Source organism: Octopus bimaculoides, chromosome 7, assembly GCF_046866305.1.
Source record: "Octopus bimaculoides isolate indiv1 chromosome 7, ASM4686630v1, whole genome shotgun sequence".
Taxonomy (NCBI): domain Eukaryota; kingdom Metazoa; phylum Mollusca; class Cephalopoda; order Octopoda; family Octopodidae; genus Octopus; species Octopus bimaculoides.
The window spans coordinates 63,367,148-63,384,793 of record NC_142934.1 but is presented as its reverse complement, the minus strand read 5'-3'; the positions used below and the strand labels follow the sequence as shown (position 1 = coordinate 63,384,793).

The 17,646-nt window shown below is 37.5% G+C and overlaps 1 protein-coding gene across 3 annotated transcripts in view; it reads left to right on the top strand.

The window, feature by feature from the left end:
- The window catches only part of LOC106884525 (uncharacterized), a 38,902-nt gene that overhangs the window by 7,638 nt on the left and 13,618 nt on the right, over nucleotides 1-17,646 (top strand). For all 3 annotated transcript variants that reach the window (XM_014911957.3, XM_089355448.1, XM_089355447.1), the window contains exons 3-6: nucleotides 10,401-10,469; nucleotides 13,833-13,934; nucleotides 15,937-16,144; nucleotides 16,695-16,914. In XM_014911957.3, the coding sequence (XP_014767443.2) occupies nucleotides 10,401-10,469; nucleotides 13,833-13,934; nucleotides 15,937-16,144; nucleotides 16,695-16,914 (599 nt within the window). The remainder of the gene's footprint in view (nucleotides 1-10,400; nucleotides 10,470-13,832; nucleotides 13,935-15,936; nucleotides 16,145-16,694; nucleotides 16,915-17,646) is intronic.

Here is a 17,646-nt window from a genome sequence, read left to right as displayed (position 1 = left end):
AAGACCATTTTCATGTAGGAAACTCTGTTGGACTACTTTCCCCCCTGATTTTTAAATCAATTACTTATTTAAGATAAACAGAAGCCTTGGGGTTTTATGTGATTTTCATTCTGACAATGTAAGTAGAATGAAATGGTGCATCAGGGAGTAGCATACAGGAGAGTATGGTAAGTTTCTTAGCAGCTTGCCATATCTTACAGCACTTTTTGATAGTTAGAAATATAGGTGTTGCATAAGCATGTGGTGTTAGTATTAACTCTTTCACTGCAAAATTAAATTCCATGATTATTCCAGTAATGATGTTAATACATATCTACCAAAAAGTAAATTTGGTATTTTCTGCAAAACTCATTGCCTCAATAAACTTGACATATTTCAACGAAAAATAGTTTCAAACATGTCATTCCTCAACAGAAGATAGACTGGTATATAAAACTGCTTTCCATAGTTAAGGGTTATGAAGTTTTGAGCTGATGTACATGATTACTGCAGTAAAAGGGTTAAAGTAAAGACATATAGAGGGTATTAAAGAAGTGTATCTGTGTCAACTGAGGACAGAATATTAAGACACAAACTCTAATTGTCATCTTTCTATCCACCCTCATAATACCACCATTTTACAGAATTTTCAAGATTGTATTTGAAACATGAAATGTCTGAAGGAATAGAGATGTTCTCTACTTTATAACCATAAATGAATGTTGTTGGCACTCTGTCGCTTACGACAACGAGGGTTCCAGTTGATCCGATCAACGGAACAGCCTGCTCGTGAAATTAACGTGCAAGTGGCTGAGCACTCCACAGACACGTGTACCCTTAACGTAGTTCTCTGGGATATTCAGCGTGACACAGAGTGTGACAAGGCTGACCCTTTGAATTACAGGTACAACAGAAACAGGAAGTAAGAGTGAGAGAAAGTTGTGGTGAAAGAGTACAGCAGGGTTCACCACCATCCCCTACCGGAGCCTCGTGGAGCTTTAGGTGTTTTCGCTCAATAAACACTCACAACGCCCGGTCTGGGAATCGAAACCGCACTCCTATGACCGCGAGTCCACTGCCCTAACCACTGGGCCATTGCGCCTCCTACTGAATGTAGAATCTTATAAAAACAATGATCAGTAAGTACATGGTTTCACACTTAGACTTTTGTCCATTGAAACACACTGGGTAACAGTTGCTGTTAAAGTGTAATAACTGGCCACGTGAAAATATATTACCTTAAACTGTAATTAACACATTTACCTGTAACTGTAAGTTGTGTTGTATTGATTATTTGACAGCTTACAGTAAACTGCACAAGGTGAGCTAAACTTAAACCAGTCAAGATTATCTAAGTGATTTTCATGTAAACATATGTACATCAGTGTGTGTGTGTGTGTGTATGCCTACCACACACACACTCACATACATACATACATATATACATATTTATGTGTGTGTATATATATATATATATATATATATATATATGTTGAGGCCACATGACCTAGTGGTTAACATGTTGCATTCACAATTGTAAGGTCATAGTTTCACTTCCTAGACTGGGTGGTGCATTGTATTCTTGAGCAAAACACTTCATCTCATGTTGCTCTGCAGTCACTTTGATACTTAACATATGGGTACACCATTCACCTGTTTAGGAAGTGTTGATTTGATGGAGGATGTGAGCTAATATACAGCACATATATTTGGTCACTATAAACAAATCATTTGTGCAGGTCATTCAGTGAGAAACTGCTGAATCATCTTTCTCAGACTACAAAAGACAACCATCATAAATTGTGTGTGTGTGTGTGTGTGTATATATATATATATCTATATATACATACATAATTATATATATAATATATATATATATATAATTTGGAAAAGAGACTGCTACAGTACAGTATAAGATAGGACCCCTATTCCTGCCTAATGGCTCACTGACTGCGGATCCCACATGGATAAGTGAAGTGCTCAGTGCACAATTCAAGAGTATCTTCACTTCTCCTCTGAGTCACATGCAGATAAAGAACCCAGCTGATTTCTTTGACAATAGCACTCAGCAGAAAAAGACTGCATCCATTACCTACATTGACATTGAAGAGGAAGATGTAATAGCTGCCATAAATGAAATGAGCTTAAATTCGGCAACTGGCCCCGATGGTTTCCCGGCTGTCCTCTTAAAGTCGTGTAAACAAGAATTAGCAGGACCACTCCGGATACTCTTCCAGAGTTTCCTTGCAAATGGTAAACTTCCCAAAAAGTTGAAGGAAGACACCATATGTCCTATCCATAAAGGCGGAAGCAGAGCAGAGGCTGGGAACTACAGGCCCATCTCTTTGACTTCACATATTAGCAAAGTCATGGAACGAATTGTCAGAAAGAGATTGATTGCGTTCCTAGAAGAAAATGACTTGCTGAATGAGACCCAGCATGGTTTCCGTCCAGGTAGAAGCTGCGTCACGCAGCTCCTGCAGCATTATGACTGGGTCCTGAAGCAGCTACTTGACCATTCAAATGTTGATGTGATATATCTTGACTTTGCAAAACCCTTTGACAAAGTTGATCATGGCTTGATATGTCACAAGCTGCGAAACCTTGGCATAACTGGTAAATTAGGAGAATGGCTGCATGACTTCCTGAATGGTAGAAGTCAGACAGTTGCAGCCAATGGAGAACTATCTAGGGAAACAAATATTGAGCGGTGTTCCGCAAGGAACTGTCCTGGGGCCACTACTGTTCATAGTGGCCCTTCTGGACATGCCCACTGTCACTCGGAGAGCCACTGTCACTAGCTACGCTGATGACACAAAACTATCTCAGGCAATAAAGAATCCTGATGATATTGTAAGCCTACAGAATGACCTAAATGCAATATATGAATGGGCAGAGCAAAACAATATGCAGTTCAATGCGGAAAAATTTCAAGTACTGCGCTACAAGGCCACAATTGCCTCCCAACTGGCATACACAGGACCTGGAGGTACTGCAATCCCAGAACCACAAGCCGTGAGAGACCTGGGCATCAACATGTGTAGTGATGCATCATTTCACATGCACATTGTCAAGTTGACAGCAAAGTGCAGACAGCTCGCGGGGTGGATACTGAGGACATTCCGTACAAGGGATCAAAAAGTCATGTTGACTCTATGGAAGACATTTGTCCTGAGCCGCCTAGACTATTGCTCTCAGTTGTGGTCACCACACAGTGTCAAACGGACAGCAGAACTTGAGGCAATTCAGAGGCACTATACAAAAAAGATCGCCACAGTCCAGCAGATGAATTACAGGGAGCGACTGCCGGCACTAGGTCTCTACTCCCTGGAACGCAGGCAGGAGAGATATGTAATAATATACATATGGAAAATGCTGGAAGGACTGGTGCCGAACTTTGGCATCAAGTACTACAGGAATGCCCGCACGGGTCGCCACTGCATGGTGCCAAAGGTGCCGTCCACTGCATCTCACATAAGAACAAGATACTGCAGCAGCCTCGGTTTCAGAGGACCTCAGCTCTTCAATGCCCTGCCAAAACATTTGAGAGACCTGCAAGACACGGATGTGGAGGTCTTCAAGACAAAATTCGACGCTTTCCTCTCCACAATACCAGAGGAATGAGACACAGTTTAGGGCAGCGGTGTCAAATTCTCTTATACACCAGATGTGCCATCAAAACTCTTGATTAGACTATATCAGGTGGAGGAGAAGAGCCATGCAAGGAACGTGAAGAGAGCAAAGCATAAAGACAGAAAATCACGGTGGTGCTCCAGCATGACCACAGCCACTTGGCTGAAACCCATAAATACATATATATATATATATATATATATCATCGTTTAACGTCCGCTTTCCATGCTAGCATGGGTTGGACGAATTTGACTGAGGACTTGTGGACCAGGTAGCTACGCCAGGCTCCAATCTGATTTGGAAGAGTTTCTACAGCTGGATGCCCTTCCTAACGCCAACCACTCTGAGAGTGTAGTGGGTGCTTTTACGTGCCACTGGCACGAAGGCCAGTCAGGCAGTACTGGCAATGGCCATGCTCGAAATGGTGTATTTTACGTGCCACTTGCACAGGAGCCAATCCAGCAGTACTGGCAATGATCTTGCTTGAATGTATATATTTATAAAATTTATGTGTGTGTATATATATATATATATATATATATATATATATATATATATATATATATAGTAACTACACATTGGACTGTTGGTGATTTTTTTTTCCTCCTTCTTTCTTTTCCTTTGGACTTTCCTGTTACCTGTTTCCAAAGAAGAGCTGTGCTCGAAACGTAAAACAGACACTCTTTTCCTTCTCCAAGTGTCTTATTAATACTTTTGATACTTTACATTTGTTATGTCCTCATGTTGCTATTTTCTTCTTGTTTTTTTTTCTCCATTTTTTTTTATTAATCATCATCATCATCATCATCATCATCATCGTTTAACGTCCGCTTTCCATGCTAGCATGGGTTGGACGATTTGACTGAGGACTGGTGAAACCGGATGGCAACACCAGGCTCCAGTCTGATTTGGCAGAGTTTCTACAGCTGGATGCCCTTCCTAACGCCAACCACTCAGAGAGTGTAGTGGGTGCTTTTACGTGTCACCCGCACGAAAACGGCCACGCTCGAAATGGTGTCTTTTATGTGCCACCCGCACAAGCCAGTCCAGGGGCACTGGCAACGATCTCGCTCGAAAATCCTACAGGAGCCAGTCAGGCGGTACTGGCAACGGCCACGCTCAAAATGGTGCATCTCATGTGCCACCCGCACAAGAACCAGTCCAGGGGCACTGGCAACGATCTTACTTGGCTTGCCGGGTCTTCTCACGCACAGCCCATTTCCAAAGGTCTCGGTCCGTAGTCATCGCCTCGGTGAGGCCCAATGTACGAAGGTCTTGCCTCACCACCTCAGCCCAGGTCTTCCTGGGCCTACCTCTTCCACGGGTTCCCTCAACTGTTAGGGTGTGGCACTTTTTCACGCAGCTATCCTCCTCCATTCTCACCACATGTCCATACCAGCGCAATCGTCTCTCTTGCACGCCACAACTGATGCTTCTAATGTTCAGCTTTTCTCTCAAGATACTTACACTCTGACGGGTATATACATATATATATATATATATATATATATATATATATATATAATTTATATATATATATATATATATATATATATATATTTACATACATACATACATACATACATACATATATATATATATATGTGTGTGTGTGTGTAAATAAATAGATAGATAGACAGACAGACAGACAGATAGATATAAATGTGTGTGTGTGTGTGTGTGTGATCATCATTGTCATTGTCATCCTCATTTAATATCTGTTTTCCAGGCTGGCATAGGCTGAATGGTTTGCCACAAGCCAACATGCCAGGAGACTGCACCAAGCTCCAATATCTCCTTGTACTTGTATTATTCTATAGATATGTTTACTCATCTATTAGTGAACTTATTATTAACTAATGTTTGATTTTGGTAACCAGTAACTACATGAAAAGAAGTATGGTCGGAAAACGACATTAAGTACAGATGAGGAACACTTAAGGTTATGTCCTGAAAAATACATACAGATGCATGAAAAGAATATGCTTGTATATGACTCTAATGCTATGGAAATACAAACATCTGAAAATCCATGGGGATTTAGCATTTTACGTCTTTTATTACAATTGTCATAGACTTTGTTCTTTCAGTAATCTCCGATTTGATGCTGTTATTGGAACTCTTTTCTCTTAATGATCAGATGTGGTCGGCAAATGCTATTACATTTTCCTTGCTGATCTGTCTAAAAAATGAAACATATCTGCAAAGACTTTGTTTCTACTTTCTTTCAGGCATGTCTATGTAAATATTTGTGCATTTGATCAATCATCATGGATACAGTTATAATTTTTTTACCTTTTTGCTTCTGAATGGAATTAAATGCAAAGAAATGTGATGCCACATTTATTTTTTTACATAAGACAGAAAATATGAAAGTAAATTGAAAATATATAGTTCCTTTTATACCACGACTATCATCGCCACCACCACCACCACTACCACCATCACAGCAACAACAACATCTATTTTTCTGTTTGCATGGGTCAAACAAAACTTGTTGATACAAATTTTCTACATCCTGATGCTCTTCCTGTTACCAACTCTCACCTGTTCCCAAGCAAAGGAATATTTCCTTTTGTTCTTCAAACATGAGTAGTTCAATAAATGAACACGTTTTCACAGAATATTGCAAACAAATGACAGTTTTTGTATGAACAGTAGCATTATTTACCATTAACATGCAAATGTTAAAAGCAAAACAAGGAAACACACTCACACATGCATATCTGTAATTGTGTGTGTGTGTGTGTGTGAATGTTTACACACATACACTCACAACAAACACATCAGCCTTCTTACTGTTTACATCTACCAAATTCACTCACAGGTGCAGGAGTGGTTGTGTGGTAAATAGCTTGCTTACCAACCACATGGTTCCGGGTTCAGTCCCACTGTATGGCACCTTGGTGGGGCAAGTGTCTTCTACTATAGCCGCAGGCCAGCCAAAGCCTTATAAGTGAATTTGGTAGACAGAAACTGAAAAAGCCCATTGTATACATATATATATATGTGTGTGTTTGTGTTTGTCACCCCAACATCGCTTGACAACCGATGCTGGTGTGTTTACGTCCCCGTAACTTAGCAGTTCGGCAAAAGAGACTGATAGAATAAGTACTAGGCTTACAAAGAATTAGTCCTGGGGTCGATTTGGTCGACTAAAGGCAGTGCTCCAGCATGGCCACAGTCAAATGACTGAAACAAGTAAAAGAATAAAGGTATACCTTTGTTCAGTTCAAGGCTACAATAGAAGACACGTGCCGATGGTTTCACACAGTATGAACCTGAAACTGTGTTATGAAGACAACCTCTGAACCACATATATATATATATATATGTATATATATATATATATATATATATAAATGTATATACACATATGCATAAATAAGAATTCATATGCATACATGCACACTTATACATAAAGATAGATAGACAGACAATCAGACATTTCATGAACAGACACGTGAATACATATACACAATCACTTGAGAAGATTATACAATAATAAATATAAGTATGTTGGGAATTAGAATTAAAACTAAATGTGTGGTAGGTGCATGAGGATTTAGGCAGTAAAAAGGGAATGGCAGGATTAACTCAGTTAAGTAGAGGAAGAAAAACGAAAGTGCAGGTGGGAGCTGGAAATTAAGACAGCATCAGTGTGGGGGATGTTGAGCTATTTATAAAATATGTCTGTCTAAGAGACTATAATGCAATAGTTATTTATTTGTATATGCAAAATGTCTAAGGGTTTTAGTTGGTGTTAGTCAGAGGATATTGTTCTTTGAGAGGAATTGCTGGATGTGTTCTTAGACTTTAATCATTTCAGTTCAGTTTTTGTGTATGCTAGTATGGGTTAGATGAATGTGCATTGTTTAGGCATTGTTTTACAGCTGGATGCACTTCCTGTCACTTATGATTGTTTTGTATCTAAATGATTCTTTTATTCTGAAGCTCTTCGGCACTTTTTCACGAGAGTACAGAATGTAAATATTCACACTGACATACACTAGCATACATGCATGCTGTGTGAAAGCAACCAGTCCACTCTGTGAAGTGGTTGGCTTTAGGAAGGGAAGAGTATCCAGCCATAGAAGCCATGCTCCTGTCAGATCATACAACCCATCCCAGCATCATGATGATGTATGTATGTTATTTTTCAGTTTTATTTCTAGATTTCTTGCCAATAGAGAAAGAGCCAATTTCTAACCTAGATTCAAGGCTTCTTCATTGGAATTTTAAACAACACCAACAAGGCATTTGTGTACGTTTGTGTGTATGTGTGCAATATTTGGAGTCAGTGCATGTGCAGACTTGTGTTTTATGTAATTCTCATGCATATAGTTCCATGTTTAGACATACACATATGTACTTAAATGCTAAACTTTTGGAAAGTTTTACAAATTTTGATACTTCCATTGATGACTTGTATCTATAATCTTTTGATTAGCTTTCTCTCCTCAAAATTGCTGGCCTTGTGCAAAAAATTAGAGCAGATCCATTATTCCCTGCTAAAGGAATTTCCTGTCTTTATTAGTGAAAAACTCTTCCAGGTAAATTTTTACATCCTTTTCATAGCTGAAGGTTTGTCTGTTCAATGAATTTTGAAGGGACTGAAGCAGGTAGAAATCTGAAGGCACAAGATAAAACAAATATGGATGGTTTGGCAAAACTTCCCCGATAACTGCTACTGTATTTGCAAAGTAGTGTGTGGTTTGGCATTGCCATATTGAAAGACAACCCTTACAATTAGCAAGTACTGAATGCTTCAGGTAGATTGCTGCATTTAATTTGTCCAGCTGGTCACAGTACACATCTAAATAGATGGTTCTGTCCTTCCAGTCCCACCAAATTGAAAGTATAATCTTCTTTGGGTGAAGTCTTATTTTGGAGGTTGCTTGTAGTGGTCCACTGCACTTTCCCTATGATTATTTCTACTTCACATTGTTACAGGCAATCCATTTTTCATCCCCTGTCACCTTTCTCTTCAAAAAAGGGTTGTTTCCCTCACATTCTTGCAATGATTCATCTACTGACATAATCAAGTTGATGCAAATGGTTTCCAACACTCGATTTGGACATTTGGAGAATATCTACAATCGTCCAGGTTTGAATTCCACAAAAAAAAAAAAATGAGAATAACTATAGAAACTGTTACTTAAGTTAATCCTGTATTATCTTACAGCTTTGAGATTTTGAAGTGATGGTTGTTTATTTTTAGAATGACATTGTAGGGTAGGTGTGAGAAGCTGGATCTGGTCAGTGTGAAGCTGAATATGGCCTGTTTAAATACTAATGGGTTAAACCTTGTATAATTTTAAAATTCAGCGTTGATGATTTTACCAATTATTAAACATTCCCATTGTTCTTTGTTGCCTATAGCAATGCATATGAACATTAAACCATTATTATCATGTCATTCTGATGATGAGACTGGGAATGTCTTGAAATAACTAAGGATGAATAGGTTAAAGAACATAGTTGTTCCAAATTCAAGGTAAAGGCAGAGGGTTCACCAGAGCTCACTCCTCAACCTATATCTGTCCTATAAACTATAGCTGAAGAGTTTAAGCCTGGTTGTCCATGAAAGCTAAGTTTGTTGTAATTCTAGACATGGAGACAAAACCTGGAATGAAGAGGCTCAAAGTGGATTTAGTGAAGACTGAAGTATTGGTGAATAAGTAAGACAACAAGACCCTGATAACAACCAGGGAAATTGACTTTGCTTGATATGTAATAAAGGAATTGGTAGGAATTCTGTATGATATGATATAGCCAGTGCAGACTATGGATGCACAAAAGGTGTAGTGGGCATAATAGTGAAGGCAGATTTCATTTGCAGCAGGTACACAGAGGCAATAAGTACTGCAGAGTGCTTGCAAAATAGATACCATCCAACAACCAGGCAGCTGTCTAATGGTAACCAGTAGCTTCTATTACTTAAGAGACCTTATTGGCAATGGGGGTTCCTAGGAGATCTTATTAGCATAGTGGCCAGAATAAGAACTGGCAACAAAGGGTTTTTTTCATCAAAGTGAAGATTAGATTGCATGATACATATGATGCTACTCGGTAGTGAGACATGTATCTTCAGGATAAATGACAAGTCTACTATTGCTGCTGACAATATAAATCCATCCAGAATACTCTGTCGTGAAGTCAGCATGTGAACAGACATGTAAAGTTGAAAGGACCCTTCAGTCTTGTCATAGGCATGGCTATCTTTCTAGTGCTTTGGTATGAAAAAAAATGAACCTAGGAAAATGTTAGGAAACACATCTGGTGGTAGTGGTGGTGGTGGCGGCGGCAGTGGTGGCCTTCATCATCATCATTATTATTGTCACTGTCATTGTTATCATTGTTAATGCCATTGTAAATAATAAACCATACTCATGTCCTTAATTAAATCCACAGGAAGACCATCCATATGACATTCTCCTGAAACCAGATCACACACACATACATTGAAATAGGAACCTTTTAGAACTGTCTTCCTACCTATATTTTTCCACCAATCTGTAATATTCCTAGCTGAACATTAACTGCACCAAGCTTGTCCAATAACCCTTATCTTCTGGTCTAGAGAGACTGGAAGGAAATATGAAAAAAAAACATTTATAAATAAAAAATTAGTTCACACATACATCTAGAAGTATTGAGGCAGAGCAGAAGTTTTGAGGAATTATTCAAAATGTATGCATTTTCTATAAAAACTGAATAAATATGTGCATGGTTATCAAATAAAATATTATCTTGGTCTCAGGATAACGTACCATTTATCTCTTCAGCATCCCGTTGTAAGAAGCACATTCAGAAAGCTATTGATGACATCAAAAAAGAACAACCAGACGCAGTTAGTAAGTAGATCTATTATTTTGTTTCTGTTAATATAATTGAGACATTAAAAGATCAAAGATTTTAAATGAAATCCTTCTTTTTCTTTTGAACCCATTTCCATTTCTCTTAGAAGTAGTCCACCACAATGTTAACCCTTTTGGTACCAACCTGCCTGAGATTACCTTTAATTCTTTGATACAAATTTCCTGTTTTAAACTGAATTAGATTAAATCTTTCCATCAAAATTTCATGTTTATATTTTGGTACTAAGTTGGTATTATTAAATACCAACTTAGTAATTGTGATACTATTTTACTAAATTCTTCATTAATTTCAACATTAACTGAAACAAAGGCAATGTATTTCAACAGAAAATGTGGCAGCCTGTCTATTCTTGTCACTGGTCCCTATCTGTAGCAAGGTCAGCAGCCTTATTCAATCTAATATTGTACAGTGATACCTTGCAGTACGAGTTTAATTTGTTCCATGAACAAGCTCATTTTACAAATCAATTTTCCTCATTGAAATTAATTAAAATATAATTGATCTGTTCCAGGCCCACAAAACCACCAAAAAATCATTTTTTATGGGTTTTAAAACAGAAAAGGTGCAGTTACTAGGAAAATGACAATTGTAAAATCATAATAAAAGAGAATGCAAAAAAAATATGTAAAGTGGTTTTATTAATTTAATTACCTTAAAGATGTGACAATTTGTGTGCAAGGAAGATGCTGGATCAGGGAGGAGGAAGATTATTGTTTGGAAGGAGAATCTCCTTCCATTATGACCTCAGGAAGAACAATTTCTGGCATTTTCTCTCATACTTCACTTAATTTAGGCATTTTGGACACACTTTCTTCACTTTTCACACTTGCAGGTTGTTTCATTAGAAACATCAAGAGAGGTCTACTTTTTCCTTCCTTTCAAAATGTTACCAAAATGTGCCAGGGCAGTGTCATTAAATGTAGCAGCCGCATGACCTGTAGATACTTTATCAGAATGATATTTTTCTACAAATTCAGAAACATACTGCCACTTTGTCAATACTGCCTTTATGTCACTCATAGAGATAGCCTTCTCCTCTACACTGTCCTCCACTGGGGAACTAATCTTGTCCACTGCACCTGAATGCTGCTGCTCCTGAAGCTGCAGGAGTTCATCTGTCATAAACCCTTCTGAGTGTTCCTCGATGAGATTGTTAATGTCCCCATTGTCAACCTTGAGGCCCATGGACTTGCCAAGAGACACTATCTCCTTGACTACAGGTGTCTCAGACTCAAACACCTTGAAGTCTCTTTTGGATACGCAATCAGACCAGTTTCCTCCATGCAGAATTCAACATTCTTCTCATTACACCCTGCCAGGCCACATCAATGATTTTCAGACAGTTAGCAATGTTGTAATGCTCCTTCCAAAACTCACGAATGGTTAGATTTGTATTTTTGATGACTTCACAGTACCGACGAAACAGATATTTGGTGTACAATTTCTTAAAATTAGAAATCACCTGTTGGTCCATGGGCTGCAAGATAGGGATGGTGTTGTGTGAAAGGTATAGAACTTTTATAAATTTAAAATCTATCAGGGTATCATCTTTGTAATTAGGAGGGTAAGCAGGAGCATTGTCGAGGATGAGGAGGACCTTGAGAGGAATATCATTATCCAGAAGGTACTTTTTCACTGCTGGTCCAAAGATAAGTTTGACCCACTTGGAGAAGAATTGCGTGGCAACCCAGGCTGTAATGACCTGCAGCTTCTCCTTCTGGATTTTGTACAACTTGAACACTCATGAGTTTTCAGAATGGTAAGCAAGGATCAGCTTAATCTTCAAGTCTTCGTTCACTTTGGTACAAAGGATGAGAGTTAGCCTAACTTCCATAGGCTTGTGACCTGGCTTTTTCTTCTCCTCTGCAGTTATGTAGGTTCTTCTGGGCATTTTTTTCCAAAAAGGCCAGTTTCATCACTGTCAAATACCTGTTATGCCATGTAACCCTTGGCTGCGATGAGCTGATGGAACTCACACAAGAAATTCTCAGCTGCCTTTGTGTCAGAACTCGCTGCTTCTCCATACCTGCTGACATTATGAACACCAGTTCACTTCTTGAAATTATTGAACCAGCCACAACTGGCCTTAAATGCTTTTGCTGATATCTACTCTGTCGATATTCCAGGGTTCTGCTTCAGGAGATCCCCATACAGCTCTTGTGCTTTCTCGCAAATGGTCTCCGTAATCATACCCCATTGGAAGTTGCTTCTCATTGATCCACAGGAGAAGCAATTATTCCATCTCTTTGTGGACAGATGTGCATTGTAACAGCCTTGATCATGTCCTTTTTCTTCAGGATGGTGCAGATGGTCGACGTGCTATGCCCACTACATGCACTCCTCTCTCACATCAATCAATGGTTTCCTTCTTCAATTCTATCATAATCAGCTTTTTCTTCTTAGCAGTCTTTTGCACTAACCTTTTTAGGACCCATGGCTAACACTATTAATTATTATAAAATAATAGCAAAAAACACCCAAAACTAAAAAGAAAACACTGGGAAAAACACAACAGAAATGCTGCCACAATGAGATAAACATGTGAACTGAGCAAGCAGAGGCTGCCCTTGTTGGTAGAGTGTGTGCAAGCTCAGAGCTGACTAGCGGTCCCTTATATAAAACTCACTTGCACTGCAGATTTCCACTCATATTTCAAGACAAAAATTCACATGTGCCTCGGCCAGATATCTAACACTTAACTATGTTTCTGGCAGATATAATTTAACTCTCAACCTGTAAATAGACATAATTTTGAATTAAAGTGAGCTTGTCACTAATGTACTTGATAAATGTTATGTAAGTTCACAATGCTGAGCTCATATTCTGTTATGGACAAATTTCGTAATAGCAGTTGGCATTCCTATGAGTGAACACAGACATCTTGTAATATTGTGGTGGCTAGGATAACCTCTAGCTTGCCTTATTTAGCATGCAACATGCCTATCTGAAGTAGTTAACATAGACAAGAATGTATGAGGAAAGATCGATCCTATCCAAATATATTTTCAAGAAATTTCATGAGACCTCTATGTAACTACCCTTTACTTTTTGGCCACCAACCTACTTGAAACTGCCTCTAGATCTATGATACATATTCCCTGTTTTAAATTAATCTTAATTATAGCCTTCCATCAACATTTCATGCAAATTTATGTTCCAAACACCAGATTAATAATTACAAAGTTATTTTAATAAGTTCTTTATTATTTTCAAAATTAATTGAAACAAAACTGGTGTGTTTTAACAGTGAGAGGTCACAAACTCTCAACTTTACTATATGTCTACATTAGTATTTTTTTTCCTTAAATCAAATACTTTTCTTTTTCTTTTTTTTATAGTTGAAGGATTTGAAGTTGACCTTGGCTCAATGAAGTCTGTTCACAAATTTGCATATGAGTTCAAATCTCGTAGGCTTCCTCTTCATATGCTGATTAACAATGGTATGTTTGTTCAAAGCAATGATCTTTTTCGATATTTCCTTTTTCACTTTTTTGGCAGCATCATTATTGCATAGAATTTCTTCCATCTCTTTACATTCTAAGTTCAAACTCTACCAAGGTAAACTCTGACTTTACCTTGAGATCTGGGATCAATGTAACTAACAAACACCATCATCCTAAAATTGCTGGCCTTGTGCCAAAATTTGAAACCATTATTATTATTATTATTATTATTATTATTATTATTACCCTGCGTGCATAAGCAAAAGCAGGGTTTTGTAATTACTAGTCTTTCTCTGTCTGTGTGTTTGCAAACTTTCTTGAAAACAGCTGAACAGATTCTCACCAAATTTGGCAAATACTCATTGGGTGAGCGACTTGAAATGATGAAAATTTGGTTTGATTATCTTTAAGCATACATGAATTCATGCATAGATATGCGACTGTGTGTGTGTGTGTGTGTGTACAGCGATGGATTTGAGGGTTTCATTTATTTACGAGTTGATTTCTTAATTTCACCAGAGTATAAACACTTATAAAGATGATACTTAAAATAAATTCTTTTTTTTTTTTTAAATCAAGCTTACAAATTTCCCAATAAGCAAATGATCATATTATTTATATCCTCAAATGAACTACAGTACATTTGATTCACCTGCCATCATTGAAAGACATTCAAAGCACTTCTCAAATTCTTTGCAATATTTTCTATAAGTATTTCATTTCGTTCACTTTTTTTTTCATGTGTATAGATCACAGTGTACTTATGCATGTAGATACGTGTGGGTACGTACGTACATACATACATACATACATACATATGCAACTGTGTGTGTGTGCGTCAGTGTGTACAGTGATGGATTCGAGAGTTTCATTTATTTACAAGTTGATTTCTTAATTTCACCAGAGTATAAACACTTATAAAGATGATACTTAAAAAAAAAATTGTTAAAAAAATCAAACTTACAAATTTCTCGATAAGCAAGTTTAGTCAAACACTTACAAAGTTTAATTCAGGTCAATTAAAAAGCATGGATAAGTAACGCATTGTAAGCCACATTATAATTTACCAAAAAATTTATCTGCGCGCAAGGTATGCATTGCCCCTCCAATGCCATTTTTTGCATTACTATTATTATTGTTGTTGTTAATCATGGTGCACACTGATGTTTTACATTTGGAATCAATGTTCTTTGATACCAGACCACAACCAGTTTCTTTAGATATCAAAAACCTTTCTTACAATCCTTGCTGTTCCCAGTAATTGAAAGAAGCCTATCATTATTTATTTATGTATATATGTTTATGTATCTCACAGTATTTATGCTTCCCAATCACATGGTTTCAGGTTCAGGCCTTCGGCATGGCACCTTGGGTGAGTGTCATTTATTATAGCTCTGGACAACCAAAACCTTATGAGTGCATTTGGTAGATGGAAACTGAAAGAAGTTCATTATGTATGTGTGTGTGTTTATATATATATATATATATATATATATATATATATATATATATATATGTGTGTGTGTGTGTGTGTGTAGGGGTGGGGGTGGATATGTCTCATTGACTTGACATTGTGAAATGGTTGTAAACAACCATAACTGTTATACAAGTGGTGTTCTTTTCCAATCTTCCATGAAATCATAACCCAGCCCTGTAGAAATATTACCTCACTTAAAAACAGGTGAGGGTTGTGGGCAAGAAGGGTGGAGTATCTAACTGTAGAAAATCTTCCTCAACAAATTCTGTTTGACCCATGCAAGCATGGAAACATGGATGTCAAACTGACAACGATGATAGCAGTGGCAACAACATTTAATTTCGTCCTTTTACAGTTCATGTTCCAATTTTCTCTGGAGTCAACTTTGTATTTCCTTCCTTTAAGCTTGATTTAATCAACTAGGTCTCACTTCTAAAAATACTGAGAAAATGGGCCCTTGCCTTGCATAAAGAAATCTATGTTACTGTATCATTGTCATATCTTATTACTCCTCTTTTGCAGCTGGTGTCATGTATGTCCCTTACAAGAAAACTGAAGATGGTTTAGAGAAGCACATAGCTGTAAACTATATGGGACACTTCCTGCTCAGTATCTTGCTACTTCCTGTCCTCAACATGTCAGGCACAAATCAATTATTTGCTAGGATTGTAAATGTTTCATCTTCAACACACCGTGTTGGAAATATAGACTTGTCAACTTTCACTTCTAAGTAAGTCACCACCTTTATATTATTACTGTCTTCAGGTTTTGTTTTGTTTTGTATTATTCTCCTCTTTAATTTAGTAATTTTAAACTATTCTTACTCTTTTGTACAGTTTCTGTTCAACTAAATTCACTCATAAAGCATTGGTCAGCCTATGCCTATAGTAAAAGACACTTGACCAAAATGTCATGCAGTAGGACTGAACCTGAAACCACATGGTTGTGAAATGAACTTCAAACTACACACACACACACGCACACGTGTGCACCTGTGTATTCCTGTATACGTGGGGTGCTGAAAATTTGCTGGCTTTGTGTAAAAGAAAATACAGAAGGATCAGTTAATTATTAGTTTATTCAACATATTCCCTCTCAGGTTTACACACTTACTGCAATGGTCCTTCAGTTTTTCTAAGCCCTGTAAAAGAACCTGGAAGGTTGGGCCTCCAACTAGGCTTTCACAATACTCTCAAAGCTAGGAACTTTTCAGCACCTCTTCATAATATATGTATCTCCCAGTTTTTCACTTTTCTTTTTAATTTCTTTTTTCTTCTCAGAGGAGCAAAACCATCACGTTATTCTCCATATGCTTCATACTCTCAATCAAAGCTGGCAATGATTATGGCTACCTACGAGCTGGCTCGCAGGCTAAAAGCAGCCAAATGCTTTCGTGTTACTGTGAATACTCTTCATCCAGGAGTTGTCGATACTAATTTGCATTCAAATGCTGTGTTTCCAGTGCCATTAATTCGCTACTTAATTAGTCGCTTTTATTTGGTAAGTAAATTAATTATTTTAATGTTAGGTTCATACTAGTCACATTTGTTTACTTTTAACCTCTGCACTTGTGCAATAAGTATAGTCAATTGCTTAATCTTACATGGCAAGTCAATTACATCAACTCCAGTGCTCAACTGGTACTTATTTTATTAGCCCAAAAATGATGAAAGGCAAATCACCTTTGGCTGAATTTGAACTCAGAACGTAAAGACAGATGAAATGCTGCTAAGTATTTTGCCTGGCATGCTAACAATTCTACTTGCTCGCCATCTTAGATTTATCTCTAATAATGGATGGCCAATACTCCAAGCCATTTCCCAGAATATCTACTATTTCTGACAGTTCAGTAAATAATTAGAAATGCAACAAAATATATATTTAGCTGATTTGGATTCAAGACTCATCAGTTAGTCATTTAATATCTTATTCACCTGGTTATTTTGTTTCTACAACATTGACATACGACCACGTATCCAAAAATTCATGTAATTGGATAATACTCTGCTAAGTAAACTGGTTGCATTTTCTTTTAATTACCACCATAGTAACTTTACAGAGATTAACCTTTTTGTTATTATATTTTTGTTGAAAAACCTCTGCCTTTGTTTCAAAGGGTTAAAACATGAAGTTTGTATCATACAACCAAAGACAGCCTTAGGCAGTTTGGTATCAAAAGAGGGGTTAGATAAAAAGCTACTAGATCAACTGAAAGTATTCATGAGTAAATAA